The sequence below is a fragment of the Lissotriton helveticus genome, chromosome 3_2 (assembly GCF_964261635.1).
Source record: "Lissotriton helveticus chromosome 3_2, aLisHel1.1, whole genome shotgun sequence".
In the NCBI taxonomy this organism is placed as follows: domain Eukaryota; kingdom Metazoa; phylum Chordata; class Amphibia; order Caudata; family Salamandridae; genus Lissotriton; species Lissotriton helveticus.
The window spans coordinates 38,692,094-38,711,788 of NC_136062.1; the positions used below are offsets into that span (position 1 = coordinate 38,692,094).

General features: G+C 46.9%; 1 protein-coding gene across 6 annotated transcripts in view; it reads left to right on the forward strand.

The window, feature by feature from the left end:
* The window catches only part of FAM227B (family with sequence similarity 227 member B), a 3,234,040-nt gene that overhangs the window by 1,113,657 nt on the left and 2,100,688 nt on the right, over positions 1 to 19,695 (forward strand). For all 6 annotated transcript variants that reach the window (XM_078684781.1, XM_078684784.1, XM_078684786.1 and 3 more), the window contains one exon: positions 10,832 to 10,958. In XM_078684781.1, the coding sequence (XP_078540907.1) occupies positions 10,832 to 10,958 (127 nt within the window). The remainder of the gene's footprint in view (positions 1 to 10,831; positions 10,959 to 19,695) is intronic.

Consider the following 19,695-nt stretch of genomic DNA (forward strand, 5'->3'; position numbering starts at 1 on the left):
ATACAGTCAATGTTTCTTGCTACCCATTTACATTTTTAGTATGCTCTTACTAATGTATGGCTAGGATAAATAGATCATTTGAACTTTTTTTTAGCATTTTGCACGTTGACATCTTCTGTTTTAATTTATAACCTATTGCAGTCTTAATAAATTGCTAAAATATTGTTGATTCTGATGAACACTTAAAAACACAGATTCCTCACTTTGTGAATAATCCCCAGATGTCAGACTGGATCCAGAAATTTCTGAGCACTTCTCCTGTGCACCACTAGGTGATGTTGTGCCCTGCACCCTCACGTTAGTTCCTATTTTTCTGCGCCTTCAGGCTTGGATATGGAGCGTCTACCTGGTCCTTGGTCAGACTTTCAGTCAAAATTTATCCGGTGTGTAAGGGAAATACCCCCCCTGAAATTACAGGATGTGTAGGGACTGTCACAACCAAATGTCAGTGACTGACCCCATCTGTATTTTTGTGGTGCCTGGAGTCAGACCACGACTCCAAGACCTGTGGCAACTGCACCCAGATGAACCCAAAAGCTAAACAGGAGCTACATTTACAAATACAAGAAGACTCTATGCTGAGACCTGTTGAAGTCAAAAAGAAGGTTTAATTTCGCTCCTGAAGACATTTCAGTGGCAGATCCTTCTCAATGTCGAAGTCCAGAACACTAGAGAGCATGTGAGGGTGTCAGTCTGCCACCTGGTCTCACTTTGATCTCCAAATCCATATCGGGTCCAGATACAACCTGAATTTCCAGGGCTGTCGGCAATGTCACAGCAAGTTGAAGCCTTTGGGGGAGACCATGCTGCATATTTTTCCCACCTTATGGCTCCCTCTGGCACACCTTCGGGCCACAATGAACAAAAGGGCCTAAATAGGCCTATAATCGGATTCCACCAGCGGGTCCAGCAGGTCCATCCTCTGTGCTTTCTGTGCCCCTGGGAATTACATTGGGTTCAGCACCGACTCCAGTGCCCACTTCGCTCCAGCACCATCTATATTCCATTGATTCTGACGCCATCAATGCTGGATGAGATTGTATAGCCTATAGTGCAATTCAGCTCAAAAATTGAATTCTCCAAGTCCGAGGTCACTCCCACCTCGCAACCTCTTGGCAATCCCTCTGACTTTGATACCTTGCCCTTACCACATGGTGGAGCCAGATTTTGCATAATCTTTTTGGTACGGATTCTAAAAACAACCATGATGATAGGGATGATTGTGTGCCCCAGTATGATGAGGAGCTTCACTATGTTATCGCCTGATAGCAGCATGGTGTCTACCCCAGGTCCTGCTGTAAAGGAAAATGCCTCGTCAGTGTTGTGGTATGAATGACAGCTGAGGTATTAAACGTTTGATTGCCAAGCAGGAAAGTGAAAATGGATGTAATGATTGAAGTTTTGCAACCAAACTAGGTGTCCACTGAGCCACTGTTACCATCAAACAAGACATTTAGTGACACCCTTCAAAGCTCCTTGGCCAAGCCCTGTTTAGGGCCAGCCATCAATAGTCAGGTTGCTCATCACCCTGAGCCTGGAGACCGTACTCAACATCCCACTCCAGTGAATAGGAACGCTTTTCCCACCACTCCTCCTGACAATGGGTCTAAAAGAATAGAGACAAATGGTAAAATAGTTTTTTCCTCCATGAGTCTTGCTCTAAGATCTGCCAATGCCAGCTCTCTTATTGGCTATTATTCCCATACTCTTTGGGATACAGTGGCTCAAATTGTATTTGGGTGTTCTGGATGACCTTCTGGCATCTCACACACAAGTTATTCAAATCGGCAACATTTGTTATAAGCTCAGGACAGGACACGACTGATTGCTTAGGATATGTCATGGCCACCAGTGTGATGCTCTGCTTCCAAGCTGGATGAGTGTTACAAGTTTCTCTTGGGCCTCGCCTCAGGCAGTTGTCAACCAACTCTAGATAATGTCTAACCTCCAAACAACTTTCGGGGTTCATTATCAACATCACACCTGACTCCTTTGCAGAGACTTTCTTTCATCTGAGCCATTCTGGGTACTGTACAGTTTCAGCCCTTTCACCCAGAGTGGAGCAACCAGGACATTTGTGTTGTGATTCCAATGGAGCCTGGATCTCAGCGTTGATGACTCTAATGCTGCTGGGATTGTTAGCTTCATACTGGTAATGCATGCCAGAAGGCGCATTGTATTGTATTTATTGTATTGTATTTAATATTTATACCGCGCATCTGTCACCCTACGGGTATCCTGGCGCCAGAAAGGAAAAATCAGATGGAAAAAACAATACAGAAATGTTTATGTCAGGTGGAAACGACAGTCAATACTGTTTGATGAGCCTGAAGTAGGTCTTTAGGTTTTAGCAAAGAGCCATGTCTTTAGACTCTTTCTAAATTCTAGCAGGGTATCGGTCAGTCTAATATTTTGAGGCAGTTCCTTCCTACAGCCTTGATGCCGAAGTAGCATGTTTAATTGACATGGCTTTTGACAGATCTCACCCTGTTAGGAATAAAGCAGACTCAGCCTTGGAACTGTTTAAAGGGAGCAGAGCCACAGCACTCTTCTTGGGTCTGTCTGCTGCCAGAAGGCAGTTCTACCGGCAATTTCAACTTCTTCATGGCTAATGTAGACGTTTCCATGTCCGTCAATGCCAGACCTCCAGCACACCAGCCTTTTTAGCCTTTTTTGTGGCCAATGCTGCAGTTCCGAGAGACCACTAGGCCAGCAGAAGCAACAGTGCCCTGCCCCCCAGGGAGCGCCACTGCAAAACCACCTTAGTGGGTCCTTTTAGGTACATAGCCACCTTGTCAAAGACAGGATCCAATATTTTCTCTAGGGGTGAGAGGCCACCATGCTGGACAAGAGAGCACTACCAACTGTCCCCCAGGGCATTGCCCTTCCCTTCAGTTCTACCCTGCATCACCTTCCACTGTCTTCTGAGCGGCTGATGGAGAAGCATTAGTTAATCTTCCTGCAGGAAGTGCCAAAGAAAGCGAGGGTTCTGACCTCAGAAGTGAGAACAAGATGTTACTCCCGCTACTTCCTTGTGCCAAAGAAGGAAAGAGACTTTCTTCCTAATTTAGATCTTCACCCTCTCAACTTATTTCAGCAGAAGGAGAAATTCAAAATGCTCACATTAGTCCAGGTCTTGCCTTCCCTAGACCCTGGAGACCGGATGTCATGTTGGATCTGCAAAATGTTCATTTTCACATCCTAGTCCTGTAGGTCCTATGGTTCAGTGGGACAAGAGCATTTACACTTTGCAGTGCTCCTCTTTGGCATCACCAGTGCCCCTCAAGTACTCACAGAAGTAATGTTTGTGGGCTCAGCATATCTTTGAAGTTCAGGGGTACCAGAATTCCCCTAGCTCAACAACTGGTTTTTGAAAGAGGACTCACCTCAGGCAGTTGTCAACCAACTCCAGATAATGTCTAACCTCCTAACAACTTTCGGGGTTCATTATCAACATCACACCTGACTCCTTTGCAGAGACTTTCTTTCATCTGAGCCATTCTGGGTACTGTACAGTTTCAGCCCTTTCACCCAGAGTGGAGCAACCAGGACATTTGTGTTGTGATTCCAATGGAGCCTGGATCTCAGCGTTGATGACTCTAATGCTGCTGGGATTGTTAGGTTCATACTGGTAATGCATGCCAGATGGCACATGCGGGCTCTGCACTGGGACTTCAAATCCCAGTGGGCACAACATCAATGAAACAGCAGAGATTTTGAAAATACTTAGCTTGCAAAAGAATGCGTGCCAGTGCCCAAAGCTCTGGTCAGAATCCTGCAACCCGCCCTAATAAATGTCAGCATGTCAAATGCCAAGGGTTCGTAGTCTTGAATCCAACCAAGGCCTCTTTAATCCACGCATGACCACTTAAACTCACCCTAGTGGGTTCCTCCCTTATATCTTTTTTATAGTTTTCCCATCTTTCTCTCCCACTTTTTTCTCCTTTGTGTGTTTTTTTCTTCTCTTGCTCTTGGGAAATGTCTGAAGAGGAAAATATGTGCCAGTTCACAAAAATGTATGAAGATGGCCCTCACCAGCAGTCACGGTCAAATTAAACATAGGATTTCAGAGGAGACTGCAAAAGAACTACAGAGGAGCATCTAGACCATGATTGGAGCAGTGGCCGCCCCCTCTCCTTCCCCATCCAGACGATGGTCACAGATGCATTACTGCTGGGCTGAGGAGGCCATCTGGAAGAGGTGAAGATCAGAGGCCTCTGGTCTCCGGTGGAGGCTCAACTCCACATCAAATTTGTATACTTGAGGTCAGTTCACTTGGTATTGAAGGCCTTCCTAGGAAGGCATGTACTCATGGAGAATACCACCGCTGTGATACTACAACAATCAGTGTAGGGGTGTTGAGAGGCTCTGCTTCTCTAGAAGTTGCTGGACTGCCAAGGGGTTTCTATGGTGTTAAACCACCTGATAGGATCTTTAAATGCTTAAGCAGACAAACTCATTCACATGTGGCTATTCGGCTACAAATGGCAGTTCCACGCAGAGGTAAAGCAGACTGGCTTCTACGAATGGCTGTCTCAATCTTTTTGCCACTACTGAGATGTGCAATGTCAGCACTTCTGCATGCTGGATTTTCTAAAGCTGCTTTCACTTGGAGACATCTTCCGTCTAACGTGGAGCTCAGGAATCCTGTATGCCTATCCTCCAATGCCTTTCCTGCCCTGATTTCTGAAGAAAATCGTGAACGACTGGGCCCAAGTCCTCCTAGTGGCACCGTATTGGTCCAGGAGAGTGTTGTACATCGAACATCTAGGCATGAGCAGGTTTCCTCTGATAATGCTGCTGCATTTGGAGGATCTTCTGTAGGATCTTCTGCAGCAGCAGGGCAGGGTGTTTTGCCCAGGCCTACACATTTTGCATCTCCTTCCTTGGAGATTGCGTGGCAGTAGTTGACCTCCTTTGGCCTCCATCTCAAGGTCATTGATGTGACCTGAAGGCAAGCGGTACTCGCCTGCTTGAACCCTGCATACACCAAATTGAACTGCAGATACGTCAAGTTCCTGGCAAAGATAGAGCAAAGACTGCCAAAACCCCAACTACTGGCGACTATTCACACAGGCAAGTAGCAGACGGCCATCAGGTCGCAAGGACTCATGTTGCCCTCGCCCTGGGAAAAGACTGTTAGATAATCATTTTGGGTCTTTTATTACATGCTCTACAAAAACGACGACTACAACTATTAGACTTTTTTACTCTTTTAAAAAAAAAAAAAATCTTTTATTTACTGTGAAATGATTTGTACTGGTTTTAATTAACTATGCATAATAAACTTACCTTACCTTACCATTGATGTGAAGTTGGCAGTGAGGCATCCCTCCATTAAATCAATATATGCCAGCCATTGAGACAAATTTGTGGATTGATGCCACACCTACTACATTGGCCCTTTTTTGGCAACGTTGTCTGGAGCTTTGTTGTTTGTTCTATCCCTAGTCCAGCAAGGACTTGCTTTGGGCACTGTTAAGGGTTTATCTCTTGGCTTTTTTGGCCTTCATGTAGTTGCTGGACTAGTCCTCATTATTTAAATCACCAGTTGTGATGTGGTTTTTGAAAGGTTTGTAACATTTGTTTCCACCAAAATACTGTTTAATACCCCAATGGGACTTGTGCTTAGTGCTCACATTCCTGAAAATGTAAAATAACTCTCTGTCCTATTTTTGATGGGTACACTTGCCCATGTCATGCCTGCTCTAGGCTCTGGAGACTGGATGCTCCTGTGAGACCTGCAGCGCATTTATTTTCACATCCCAGTCCTGCTGGCCCACGGGTGTTCCCTGTGGTTCGGTAGGCCAAGAGCATTTTCACTTTACAATGCTCCCCTTTAGCCTCACCAGTGCCCCTCGACTGTTCACAAAAGTGATGGTGATCACAGCATATCTACGGGGGTCGAGGGTACCAGGCTTCCCCTAACTTGATGACTGGCTGTTGAGGGCGAGCTCACCGCAGACAGTGATCAACCAACTCCAGACACCAGCGAACATCCAGAAATAGTTGGGATTCTCTATCTACAAGCCAAGTCACACCTGACTTCTTCACAGATGCTCGTTTTCATGTGAGCCATTCTGGATATGTTTGAGTCACCACACAGTTGACCCATGAGACTCCTGAACCTCCAACCCTGCTACCGCCCCCAACTTCGAACAGGGAGTGAGAAACTTCACTGCCTGGATCACCAATTGTGCAGAAAGCATCATCCCCCTAAAGAGCAAGATCCAGAAAAAATCCCCTAAAAAGGCTAGCTGGTGCACGCAAAAACTCAGGACAGCAAACCAGGGCAGCAAACAGACGGAAAGTAGATGGCTTGCCAGCAAGGACACCTTTGTCATGGCTGCCTTCAAAACCTCCCTCAACTTTTCCTACTGCCTGTTGAGGGCAACAAAGAAGACAGCCCTTGCTTCACACATTGATACCAGCACCAACAACACCAAGGAACTTTTCAACATCTTTAAGGAAATCTCCAATCCAGCTGCCAGCGCAAAAAACATAATACCCTCTCAGGGTCTGTCGACAACCTCACCCACTTCTTCCACAACAAGATCGCAACCACATACAGAAACTTTGAACCCCAAACCACACCTACAGAATTCCTTGACAGATCCACCACCACCCTAAACAACACAAACCACACACTGACCACCTGGAACATCCTCTCCACCATGAAATCCATTCACTCAGGAGCTCCCACAGACCCATGCCCGCACCACATCTTCAACCTCGGAAACCAAAAAATCGGCCAGGAACTGACCACCCTACTCAACACCTCTATAACCACAGCAACATTTCCCGACACCTGGAAACACTCCAAAGTCAGACCACTACTCAAAAACCATCCGCCAACCCCTGCAAACTCAAAAACTACTGGCCAATGTCCCTGCTCCCATTCCTGATGAAGGTACTGGTAAAGAGCATCAACAATCAACTCATGACACTCCTGGAGCAGAACTAGCTGCTCAACTCCTTCCAATCCATCATCCGCAGGGATCAGAGCACCAAAACCACCCTAATCGCATCAACCAATGACATCCGAACTCTCCCGACTGAGGGGAACAGCAGCTTTGATCCTCCTTAACCTCTCGGCAGCCTTCAACACTGTATTCCACCGCACCCTAATGGGAATTCTCCACCACATCGGCATCCAAAGGGCTCATCCATCAGACCCACGCTCTTCAATGCATATATGACCCCGCTGGCCAACATCATCAAATCCCATGGTCCCAACATAATTTCCTACGCAGATGACACCAAACTCTGACTCACCAGTGACCTTACCACCACCAGAACTAACATCCACAGATGCATGATAAACGTCGCTGACTGGATGAAGAACAACTCCCTTCAGTTGAACTCAGACAAGACTAAGCATTGATCTTTGGCAACAGCAGCAATACAAGGAACAACTGGTGGCTATCAGACCTAGGGCACACACCCACTCCCTCCGACCACACCATAAACCTCAGTATCATCATTGACAACAAGTTCACCATGAAATCACAGCTCAATGCTGTCTTCTCCACCTGCTTCCTCACTTTGCACATGCTACGTAAGATCTTCAAGTGGCTACCCCTACACCCGAGACGCACAGTGGCACAGGCCCTCTTCATCAGCCAAATCGACCATGGCAATGCCCTCTACAAAGGAATCATCGCACATCTTCTACAGAGTCTTCAGACCATACTGAACGCTGCAGCTAGACTCATCCTTGGTCTTCCTCAACGAACTCATATTACCACCAATATGCCACCCCATCTCAGCCCATTGTACTGGCTCCCTGTATAGAAGAGTTGGCAATTCAAACTGCTAGTCCTTGCACACAAGGATCTACACAACCAAGGACACACATACATTAACCACTGCCTGAACTTCCACCATCCGTCGAGAAGACTAAGCTACGCCTCCCTTTCACTTGCCCATACTCCCCACATCTACCGAAGCAGAAGTGGAGGACACTCCTTCTCCTACATCGCAGCAAAGACCTGGAACAGCCTCCCCACACACCTCCTGATCATCGCCTCACTACCGAAATTCCGAATGGCCCTCAAGACCTGGCTGTTTGAATAAGCCCCTGGAAGGTGCAAGCACTTGGATACCCTATCAAATGATTAGCAGTGCTTTATAAATCCTTATTGATTGATTGACTGATTGTTGAGTGGGGAATTTTGTGCACTCTGTCCTGCAGGACTTTTTGATCTGAGCCAGTTCTCAGACCCACCACTTTGGGATGTACTGCATTGGTGTCTATTCACAAGGTGATGAATCTGTGGATTGAAGTATCCATCAGAAGAACACGTTTCTTACTTTCAGGTGCAATCTTTCTGGTAGATTGCTCTATTTAGTCAAAGGTTCCTCACCAGCCCTGCTGCCTTACCATTCTGTGAATTGTACTCTTTTCCATCTGAAAAAGTCCCAATCTAGAAACCTGCAGACTAATAAAACTAATTTGCCGATGGGCTCTGCATCTGAGGGCATGGACAACTAATGTAAGCACGGAGGGGTGGCACTTATATACTGCTCCACGTATCACTTCCGGAGCAGTATTACATTGACGTGACACCACCCAGTGACGCACAGGAGAACAGTTATGAATCCAGTCTGATGTCTAAAGATTATTCTTAAGGTGAGGAACCTGCAATTGGATAGAGTGTCCACCAAAAAAGATTGTTACCAAAGGTAAGTAACTTGATCTTTTGGCTCAATGTTGTTGTGCTTCTGTTTATATTATTACCTTATATGTGCCAAATCAACCATTTCTGTTTGGGCATTTTCATTTAAAGAAAAATCCAATTTTCAATATTGTTTATTTGAATACTAGCTTACCCGTCGCACGTTGCTGCTCTCGTTGCTCTCCTGTTTCATTTGAGTGGGCTTGAGCAATGCGTATTTGTTCGGTTTCCAATCTTGATTGTCGTTGCTCTCCTGTTTCATTCGAGCGGGCGTGAGCAGTGCATAATCTATCTGTTTCCAATCTTGATTCTCGTTGCTCGTTCGTTTGTGAAGAACGGGCTTGAGCAGTGCGTACTCGATCGGCTTACAATCGTGATTTTCGTTGCTCGTTCGTTTGAGAAGAACGTGCTTGACCAGTTTGTGTTCGAACAGCTTCTAATCTTGATTCCCGTTGATCGGTTTCCAATCCTGATTCTCGTTGCTCTCCTGTTTCATTCGAGCGTGCTTGAGCAGTGCGTAATGTATCTGTTTCCAATCTTGATTCTCGTTGCTCGTTCATTTGTGAAGAACGGGCTTGAGCAGTGCGTACTCGATCGGCCTACTATCTTGATTTTCGTTGCTCGTTCGTTTGAGAAGAACGTGCTTGACCAGTTTGTGTTTGAACAGCTTCTAATCTTGCTTCCCGTTGCTTGTCTGTTTCTGAAGCTTCTAATGCCTTTTTTCTTTCGTGCTTTAGATGTAGTTCGACAAATCGATTTCCGTTTGGGGGGGCATAACTGTCGACGATGCTCGCAAATTCGCTGTCAATTTCAGTATTAGAAAGATTATGAGGGCCCTTCTGGGTCGATTTAAAAAAAAAAAAGTTTTGCCACAAACCTTCACGGGAGTGTACTCAACAATTTTCCAAAGTTTCATGGCGATCGGATGAATGGTGTAGTAATGCATAAAGTGTTGTTTTAATTCTGTTTATTTATTCGAGTGCTTGTGGATACACAGTATTTTTTGTTTTTCCATCTGGTGCGTACATGATTAAATCAGAAGGTTTTCCGACGCGTGAGCTGGCCACATACAGTTGTCCATTGTGAGAAGCACGGATTCTCCAAAACTAGTCCACACACTTGCAGCGATTGTCCTTCTGCTATGTTGATGGTCATTGCAAAAGCGAGTCGCACCGGAAACTGTAAACGTTCATTATTGGAAAGATTATGAGGGCCTTGGAGGTCCGGGGGGCTGATATTTAACACATTTTTTTTTTTGCCAGAAACCTTTGCGGGAGTGTACTCAACAACTTCCCAAAGTTTCAGGCCGATCGGATGAATGGTGTAGTAATGCATAAAGGACACACGGACATACTTTGGTTTATATATATAGATAACTTGTTTTCGTTCTCTGTTGGGGTGCAGATTGTACTTTAAAACTATGTTTGTTTGTTTTAATTAAATAGGTTTTACTGCTACTACTGACCAAGGCTACTAACTGTTACAAAAAGAAACCGTGCAGTTTCATAAAAACAAATTAGCAAATGAAAGTGAAGAAGGCTGAGTACCGACAGTCGGAAACAACAGAACAAGATCAGAGGATGGCAGTAGTAATATATAGTAGTTGGAAAAGTAGGATAAAAGCAAGAGGAAAATAACATGAGATCTAGTGTACCTCAAGGATTATACGTATGCGTGGACAGCGAAAACCGAAGATCCAAAATTCGGGTGCACGGTGTAAAGGCCTGTAAGTTTAAACAAATACAGATAAGGTGCTAAAGGCGCTGGCTTAAATGGCATCCAGATCCTCAAAGAAAGAGGTTTGTGAATTGCAACTGGTATAGACTGAGCAGCTGCCTTTTCAAAGAATGGGATAGGCCGAAAAAGCGCAGTGGTTTGCAAGTGGCTGGAAGACATTTCATTATAGTGTTGCATAATATGCGGTTATATTGTCTTTATAAACTAAACACTAATATGTACCAGTCTCACTTGCTATTTGATATACCAGTAGCAAACCATCAGCAGCTTCTCTATGACAATCAGAAAAAGAGCGTGTGAGTTTGAATATTTTACTTTTATTTATACGTGTATTATATTTTAGTACAATTTTTTGTTATTTAAAGTAGCTCTCTAGTTATAGCTGGAATTCTAAATGGTATCAAATAATGTTACAGGTGTATGCTGACTGCTTATGTCAAGCCATCTCTGCTGTTTTCTTTGAAGCATTTCCAAAATCTCGTGCAATATTTGGTGATGATTTTAAAAACGAATTAATGGATACTATTTTCCAGTGGATGTCAGGTAAGAATAAGATGTGCTTTCATTTTATTGTAGTGATTCATTTGTTTAAAGGTGGAACAGTAGTGTAATATATGACGAGCCACTCTTTAACTTCCTCGTATGCCCAGATTTCAGCTATTCTGAAAGCTAGGTTTCAGGTTTTATTGAATTCGGCACATCTGATTTCTGATAAAAGAATGTACAGGTATGATAAACTGGGACAAGTTGGGCAAGTGCAGTAAATCAATTAACTTTAATTCAGCGGATTCAGAAGGGTGGTATGTAATGTGGGCAGCGAGATACAGGGCAGAAACTATGGAATTATAGGGGCAGAGCAGGAAGATTTGGTACAGCCCTTTATCTTTATTTTCAATTGGCCAAAATAAGTCTAACTTCACTGACTTTGTGGAATTGTGGGCTCGTATATTGTAGATTACTCCAGAGATAGTCACACTTGCACAAATAAGCAAATAACCATGGCTCGTGGTTAACTGTAGGCAAATAAAACTCATGAAGGGCACAGAAAAAATGTTTACCGTCTTGTGGTCCAAACCACTAATCATAGTGGCAGCGAAGATAGCCTGTTCTGGGCTGAGACATACCTCAAAGTCTAACAGGGATCTCATAGAGTCATCATGAACTTGGGTAAACCTGCAACAAATATTCCAGAACCAGAAAGTCTCATGGGTAGCGAAAGGCCAATGGAAATCAGAAAGGATCAGGTTCAAAATCCTTGAAGTCAAATGAGTATAGTACAGGGCCCTTAAAGCCTTCAAGATTCTTTGGATATCGCTTTTTGGTGTCCTGTAGTTGGCCTAGCAATGTCTCAGGATTACGGTATCTCTTAAGGAACCGGGCAAAACTTGGTGGTGTGACGATAATATGCCATGTAGTCACTTGAACTTTAATGCTGGAACTTTTTTAATATTTTGTGAATAGTAAAATTTACAACATAATTTCCAACTCTCATAAAACAAAGAAAAAGACACCCAGATCCATCCTGTCAGCTAAATAACAATTAATAAAGCACTTGTTCATCCTAGAGCTCGTTTGCATGCTCTGAAGCACTTTGCAAACAGTTCCAGCTCTCAAAATATTGAGAAAAACCGTGCCAAATTATTTTCCCAGGAAATAAATGTATTCTATTCTGAAGATCCTGAAAGATGCTTTTTAGCCTTTGATGTTCTTGAATAGTTTCTACCAAATGGTCATCTTTTGAAAATCTCAATCTACAAAAGTGGCAGCAACAAACAAAAAAGCGAGAGGAAACTTTTAATCCCAAAATCCACAAAGGGATTGTTCCCAAATATGTTGAGGGTGATTACAGCACAAAGTGATTTACGACCTTTGAGATGGTTTGTACAATGAGGACATTACACCAGAGACATTGGGGCTCTCTATTCTGGGAGCTATTCTCAGGAAAGTGCAGGGATTGATTCCTGACACTGGTTGAGGTAGATGCTGAGTCTTATGATCTCATGAAGCATACCCTGGTTGAGGGCTTTGGACTCACCACTGAAGAGTACAGAATTAAATTCAGGAAACCTCACAAAACTCCGGGTAAGTCCTGGGTGGATTTTAGTGACTTCTCAGTCAAAACACCAGGTGGCTGGTTAAAGGGCAATACGATGTAAGACTATGATGGGCTCTATAAATCAGTTATGAAGGAGCACTGGTTAAGCTATTCTACTTCAGATAAACTGCATCAGTAAATAGTGGACTTAGCCTTGGTTTATCCTCAGGAGTTGAGGAGGATGGCTGACCACTGGGTCAAAACAAGGGAGACCAGAATGACCCAAGGTGGGGGTTACCAGAAGAAAGGGGAAACTTGTGTGACACAAAGGGGGGAAACACAGACTTCTAAAACTGCCGAAAAACCTGTTCAGGAGGGTGGGCCCAGAGATACTTCCCAATTAAATAATGAGTACATGTGTAAAAACTGGGATCCCAAAAAGGCTGCATGTTTCAACTGTAAGCAGAATGGGCACTGAACTGGGGACTCTTTCTGCCCCAAAAAGGCTCCCACTACTGCAGCCCCCACAGGGGGTGTGAGTCTCCAGGTGAGATCCTTGCTGTGCCCTGACCAGGTCAGATAGCACACTGACACTATTTTAGTCTCGGAGGGGGGGTGGATATAACCTCAATGTCTGTCTGGCCCAGTACCCTGGAGAAGTACAAACAAAAGCCACAAAATAATGGAGTTGAAGTAGAAGCACTGAGGCATCCAAGTGCAAGTGTCACCATAGTTACTAAAAAACTGATATCCAGCGAGCAGCACATGAATGGACAAACTTATCCAGTTATCAATGCTGATAACATTACCAAGAGTCATCCCATGGCTATGGTGACCTTGTAATGGGGAGGGGTTACTGGCCAAAAGAAGGTAATTGTGTTCTCTGCTATTGCAGTAGAATGTCTGCTACGTACTGATCTGGAGACTTTAGCATGGACTGAGGTATAGATGAGAACCCATGCAGCCATGCTGGGACTACCTGAATGGGTGTGTATGAAACCTAGAGCACAAAGCAAATCCTTGGGTGAAAGAGAGGTATTGGAGCCTGGAATAATGTCCCAATCCTCCAAGAGAAAAGGCAAGACGGCTGGGAAAACATTTTCTACTGAGACACAGGCTCAGGTCCCCTCTCTTCAGGGAGCAAACCTGTCAGCCCTTGATGGAACTGAGCCACAGGCTGTACACTGTAGAGCTCCTAGGCGTAGGGGAACCCTCTAAGGAAGAAACTTGCCAGGGACAGAGGACGTTCCCTCTCTTGAGAATTCTGAAACAGCAAGCTGCTGACCAGGAAAGGAGTGATGTCAGTTGTTCCCCCAGTACCTACTGGGAGGAGGCACTCCTTCACACTGAGGCCAGAGAACCCAAACCTGGTGCCACTCGGAGTGTGATAGAGCCTCAGCAGTACAGGGAGTTCTTACTCACCTTAGCACATGACATCCCCCTGTCTGGGCATCTTGGCCAGACTAACACTTGGAGTAGGTTAGTTGCCCACGTCTTCTGGCCAGGTATGCCCCAGAAAGTGAAGGAATTTTGCAGTTCCTGTGTTACCTGCCAAGCTATCTTTCGTAGAAGCGGTGAGCGGCAGGTGACGTAGTTGACGCACAGAGGAGGGACTGCAGCCTCCCTGAGTTCTCCTCCACGAGTTCCTCCAGTAATCAGGGGGAGACTCCAACATACTCTGTGCTCTGAAGAAAGAGTGGAAGCTCCAGCTCTGGTGAGTGCGCCGAGATGAGAGTACGAAAGACGAGTGTGGCCGTGGAGAGCGAGCCTCAGGGGGGGCGCAGAGGCGGCCCGGATGGTCCTGGGTGCAGTCTGCGCCTAACCTGTAATGCCCTACTAGTCCCACTTGCCTGAACCCCGCCTCAAATCCAGCCATCGCTCCAGGAGCTTGCCACCACCTCCTGCCACGCTAGGACTTCCAGCAGTAGTTCCAGCAGCCAGTTCCCCATATGACGGAGGGGGTAAATTGGATGCTCGCCATCTAGCCCTAACCCTCTAGGCCAGTTCCCCTGGCCCACCACTTCAACAGACCTCAATCTTTTCCCAAGGGGGGCATAGAGGGGCTAAGCCCGGCCTGCCCAGTAGTTGGTACCCAGAGTAGCCCTTGGACAAGGGTGGGTGGAAGTGGCAGAGAATTCAGCCAGCATCCCCCCTGTAGCAATGTGAAAGGAACTGCACCGCTATCGGCAATACAGACATCCCGGCCAAAAGACCCAAAGGGTCCAAGAAATACACCTGTAAAAAAGGGCACTCTTTAGGCGTTAGTAGCCAAGGCCAAAGACCAAAACATGAAAAGACCAAGGATGGTCAAAATGAGATGTCTATGCAGAAGCACGGCTAGGAAAGGGCAAACAGACTACGCAAGTGAGTGCCCTGGTGCAGCTGAAGGGGGACATGATAGTCCCTTACCAGAACCTCCGGGTACCAGTCACATACACCTACAAACACATCCAACAATGGAACTCGCATGGAACTCAAAATAGAAACTGACAATTATATGAACAAGAGCTCATCCAAGGCAGGACCGCCAGCCATGCCTCCTCACCCTCCTCCATCCAAATCCAAAGCTATTTCCAAAGAATCACTCATCCTTCACATTCCACCGTTAACCACAAATACAACTGCAACATTGAGAAGGGTCTGAAGGAATCAACCAGATGCTCCCAGTCTTTAAATAGGGCAGCCTCACTGAGCCCAGAGCCGATCCAGCCTAAGGACCTAAGGAGATCAAACTCCCACCTTACACTCCGTCAAGTCGGTGACCCACACAGACCGGCCAAGGTAAATAGCGCAAGTTCATACAGGTCTTTCAGCACTGAGAACGGTTACCCAGCTAAGCCCACCAGTCTCCCCAGAAACGCAAGCCTCACAAAGGGAGCAAAAGCGATGGAATACACAAAAACTTGTTCATGGGGCCCTATCACAGGAATTCCTAACAATTCTAGAAGCCCAAATAGACCCACATTAGTGGTTCTAGGAAACAGGCGAACTATGATGGACCACAAATGTGACCAGACGGAAGTGGGCCAACCTTGTTCTTGTACTCAACTAATGGACAAATCAACCACACTACCGGAAATTCTGTGGACCTTATTAGACAATGTTAAGAAGAACTGTCCACTTGCGGACACCCAAAAGGATAACGGAGAGGCAGCAACTAGTGCCCCAATGCCTACAGGGGAAATAGCACCCCAGGCAGCAACATTTCGCCGTAACGAATGCACAGATGCAAATGCCTACTCCAATGCCACCTCAGTTTCCCACACAAACTCAGATTTATCCATGAGCCCCATCCAGCAAGCTCCCAATGCTCAAGCCTCAGAAGAGCCCTCTCTCAGCTCCCAACAAGCCCCTAACACTCATGTCTCAGGGGAACCTCTTCTATCCAGAAGAGCAAAAGATAAACTGAAAAAACTTTCCACAAAAACAGCGCCTACAAAAAAGGTTCCAGGTGACAACAGGCCCAGGATCAAGAATAGGTGCAATTGTACAACAAGGAAAGCAAGGTAAACATTCTTCCCCATTTTCAATAGGAGATCCAATCTAGGCACCAGCTTGAATTCCAACAACTCAGACATAAAGGACTTATTTGTCAGCAATAAGAAAAAGGAACAATCTCCCACATTGGGAGACATTCAGAGGACCCAAAGAAAACCAAACATAGATGTACTGGTATACGGCACAGAAAGTGACTTGTCATCGACCCCAACACAAATAACGGTTACGCTTGAATCCCTGGTTGATACTCCATTGATACACCAGGTCAGCCCAGCCCAGGAAAATTAATAAACAACCAGAATGCATACCATCCTTCATGCAAGTGCGCAGTTCAAACTACAGCCTCTAGCTTCCCCTCCAGTGTAGAACCACCAGCCCACAGAACGGTATACACACCGTCTCCTGCCCTCCTCTTCTGCAAGCTCATCATTAACGTTCTGTTAGAAATGGGATCCCTGACTGGCCAGGGCTTGCGCCAAAGTCAGTCAGAGACCACCACTTCCACGTCAGGGCAAGGGAGTTACACGCCAAGATAACCCCTGCTCACCCCCTTGGTAACGTAGCACGAGCAGTAAGGCTAAACTCGGAGGCGATGTGAGTTAAGTATTTGCGCACGCATCCCAGCAACAACACCCAAGGCCCACCACAAAGGAAACTCCACACAAGGTTATATGTAAAAATAGCCTTTGTATTACACCAAAACACATTAGATAAAAACACACACTTTACAATGTGCCAACGGGCACGGGCAGAATTTACAGGGGATATGTACAAGACAGGGCCATCTGGACCACTGTCAGGAATCAGCACTTTCAGAACTTTGGATATAAAATTACTGTAGCACAAAATAGAACATAAAGCACACAACCAGTAATCAGGACCTCACTAGCACCACCTGTACTAGGAGAACAACCACCTAAGTATGACAATACCTGTCGGGGTGTAAGCACATAACACATGATGCATAGACATTCATTCAGAGGTGTAAGGAAGGAAAACACATGATGTATCAACAACACATTCAGAGGTGTAAGAACAAGGCACATGACGCATAAAAACACATTCAGAGGTGCAGCACAGGAGAACACATGATGCCTAAAAACATTCAGAGGTGTATCAAAGAACACAATTGCGCCAAAATCACATTAGCCACAACCTGTGACTGTCCCTAGGCCAACTGGCCTTGTTGGGGCTAGGACGCCCTGTGTCCCAATGTCAGGGGCCTAAACGTAGCAGTTGCCCACAAAGTGCTGGGCAACTGGTGGAAACAATGGTGGGACAACGTTGGAGCCTTCAAGGCTCTGCACAAACCAACTGACTTTCCTCCCAAGAGCCTCGCAGGCTCTGGCCACAAGAAATGCCCCCTAGAGCCTCTCTGGGCTCTCAAAACACAGATGCAGCCTCACTGGGCGGTGGGGTCCCTCACGGGGGACCCAGGAACACTTAGGGCACCTTGAGCCTCTCGGGCTCGCAAAACCACTGTGGCGCCGTGAGTCCCTCTCAGGGCTTGAGGAACAGAAGCTGGCACCGTGAGCCTCTCTCAGGGCTTAAAGAACAACTGGGGGGCCAAGAGCCTCTCAGGGCTCAAAACACAATTGCGGGTGCGGGGAGCCTCGTGGGCTCGAAAGCAGAAATGCCCGGAGCCTCTCGGGGCTCGAAGAAATGCACCAATTGCCCCCAGGAGCCTCGGGGCTCCAATTACAGGAATGCGGGCATTGTTGGAGTCCCTTTCGGGGGACTCAGAAACAATTACAAATGCCCCCCAAGAGCCTATCCAGGCTCTCAACACAAAATGCGGCCGAGGTCCTGGAGGGGAGAGGGCGGGCACCGACAGCGTGTCCCGACACCCTCCTCCCTTCACTCGTTCTCCCGGCCCCCACTCACCGGGTCTCTTGCTGGGGCCTCCGCTTGGGTTTCCCGGCTCCTGCGCTGTGCTCCGGGGCTCTCCCTCGCTCTCGGGAGCCCCGGGGGAGGGACGCAGGCTGCGGGGCGGGACTTCCGGTCGGGCTGCGCTCGGATTGGCCGGCCAACCACTTCCGGGTCGTCGCGGGCAGCGCGGCGGCCCGTTTCAGGCACTCGTAGGCTGGGGGAACAATCAACCGAGGGGTGGGCTCCCTCGAGTTAAATAAATAAACGCAAATCTTCGAGGTGGCACTTGCTTAGGAGGGCAAACGCTCCCCAGCGCTGGTGGGCAATAAAGCGCTCCTAAGCGCTATAGGTGCAAAATAAAGCGCTCCCTGTGCTAGGGCACAATTAAAGCACTCACAGGCGCTTGTGGGCACAAAATACAGCGCTTCCAGCGCTAGGACAAAATAAAGCGCTCTCAAGCGCTAGAGGCCCAAATAAAGCGCTCCCAGGCGCTAGGGGCCAACAAGCCCAGCAAAAGTCCTCCAGGGATGTAGCAAGGCAGGGGGGGGCAAGGCTGGGCCAGGGGCCAGCTCACTGGCCCTCCAGGCAGGGAGGCAGTCCAAGTGGCGGTTCCTCCTGGCACCAGCAGCAGCCCCCCTCAAGTAGGATCAGGAAAGAACAACTTCTGTGGGGACACAGCCCCATTTTTATACTATGAAAACCTTTGTCTGTAGGTGCAGGGTTGGGGAGAAACCAGTCGCAGCTGGTTTTGGAGCACCCTTGATTGCTCAACAACCCCTTTCATTCACTAGGGAGGCTAGGGTCGTTAGATGCACCACAGGGGGCGGAGCCAGCATTGTGTGGGGGAAAGCCCAGCCCCATTCAAGACACAGGTGCACTCCTCCCCAGCCATCAGCATGCTAATCTCCACACTCACCACCGGGCAGACCCATCATGACTCATGGAGCCTGGCATCCCAGCCAGCTCCAGCCAATCACACGCCAACACCCTTACAGCACACGTACAGCCATGTCTAGAAGTGACACTTCCACACTAGACACATTCATGCCGCATACATCATTTCGCAGCATTCAATCACACGAGTCCGCACGTACTAGACTCGAGCCTGTACACCCCACGCATCAGGAACTCCCAGGGACACATACATTCCCCATGCATTCCTATGGGAGGGCAGGCCTATCTCACCACATGCACTCAAAGTGCGCACGCACTTTCCACTGGGACACAGTGAAAGTGCGCAGAACCCAAAAATCACCATCACCAGGTCACCATTAAAAGCAAAACGTTTAGGGGTGAACCTGCCAAAGGGGCCAAGTCCAACACGTTCATTCAAATCAAACATCCTCGAGGAACGTTCACGCACACGATGGTCAAATTTACGAGGGATGGCGAACAGGTGCAGGAAAACTTGTTGAGGTGGAGTATAAATACATGGGACCTTACAAGAAATCCTAGTCCATCCCAACTCATGAAACTATCCGCGGAGAAAAAAGTCACATGGGAGCATAGCCGCAGCCTCACGCTTTACACACAATTGGTGGACCAGCTATAAATATGCGCCCTGGTCCCCAGCGTTAAGGGACTACAAGGAAGCATGCCCACCTGTAAATGAAAGCTGACCACCCCAATTTCATCCATTGTGGGAAACCTCACATGCCCGTATTAAAGGGGACGGGGGAAAGAAAGCAGAAAACTCCTTGGCTGGCTTAATATGCATCCCTCACTATTCCTCCAGTGGGCCTGCAGAGATTCTGAACAGAGGGAACTTGTTAAAATTATTTCAGCATAGACCATACCATTCCTCAAGCATCTAGCCTCAGTGGAACTACATTCAGTAAAATGTGCCTACATACCTGGGACAAGGGCACCCAAATTCAC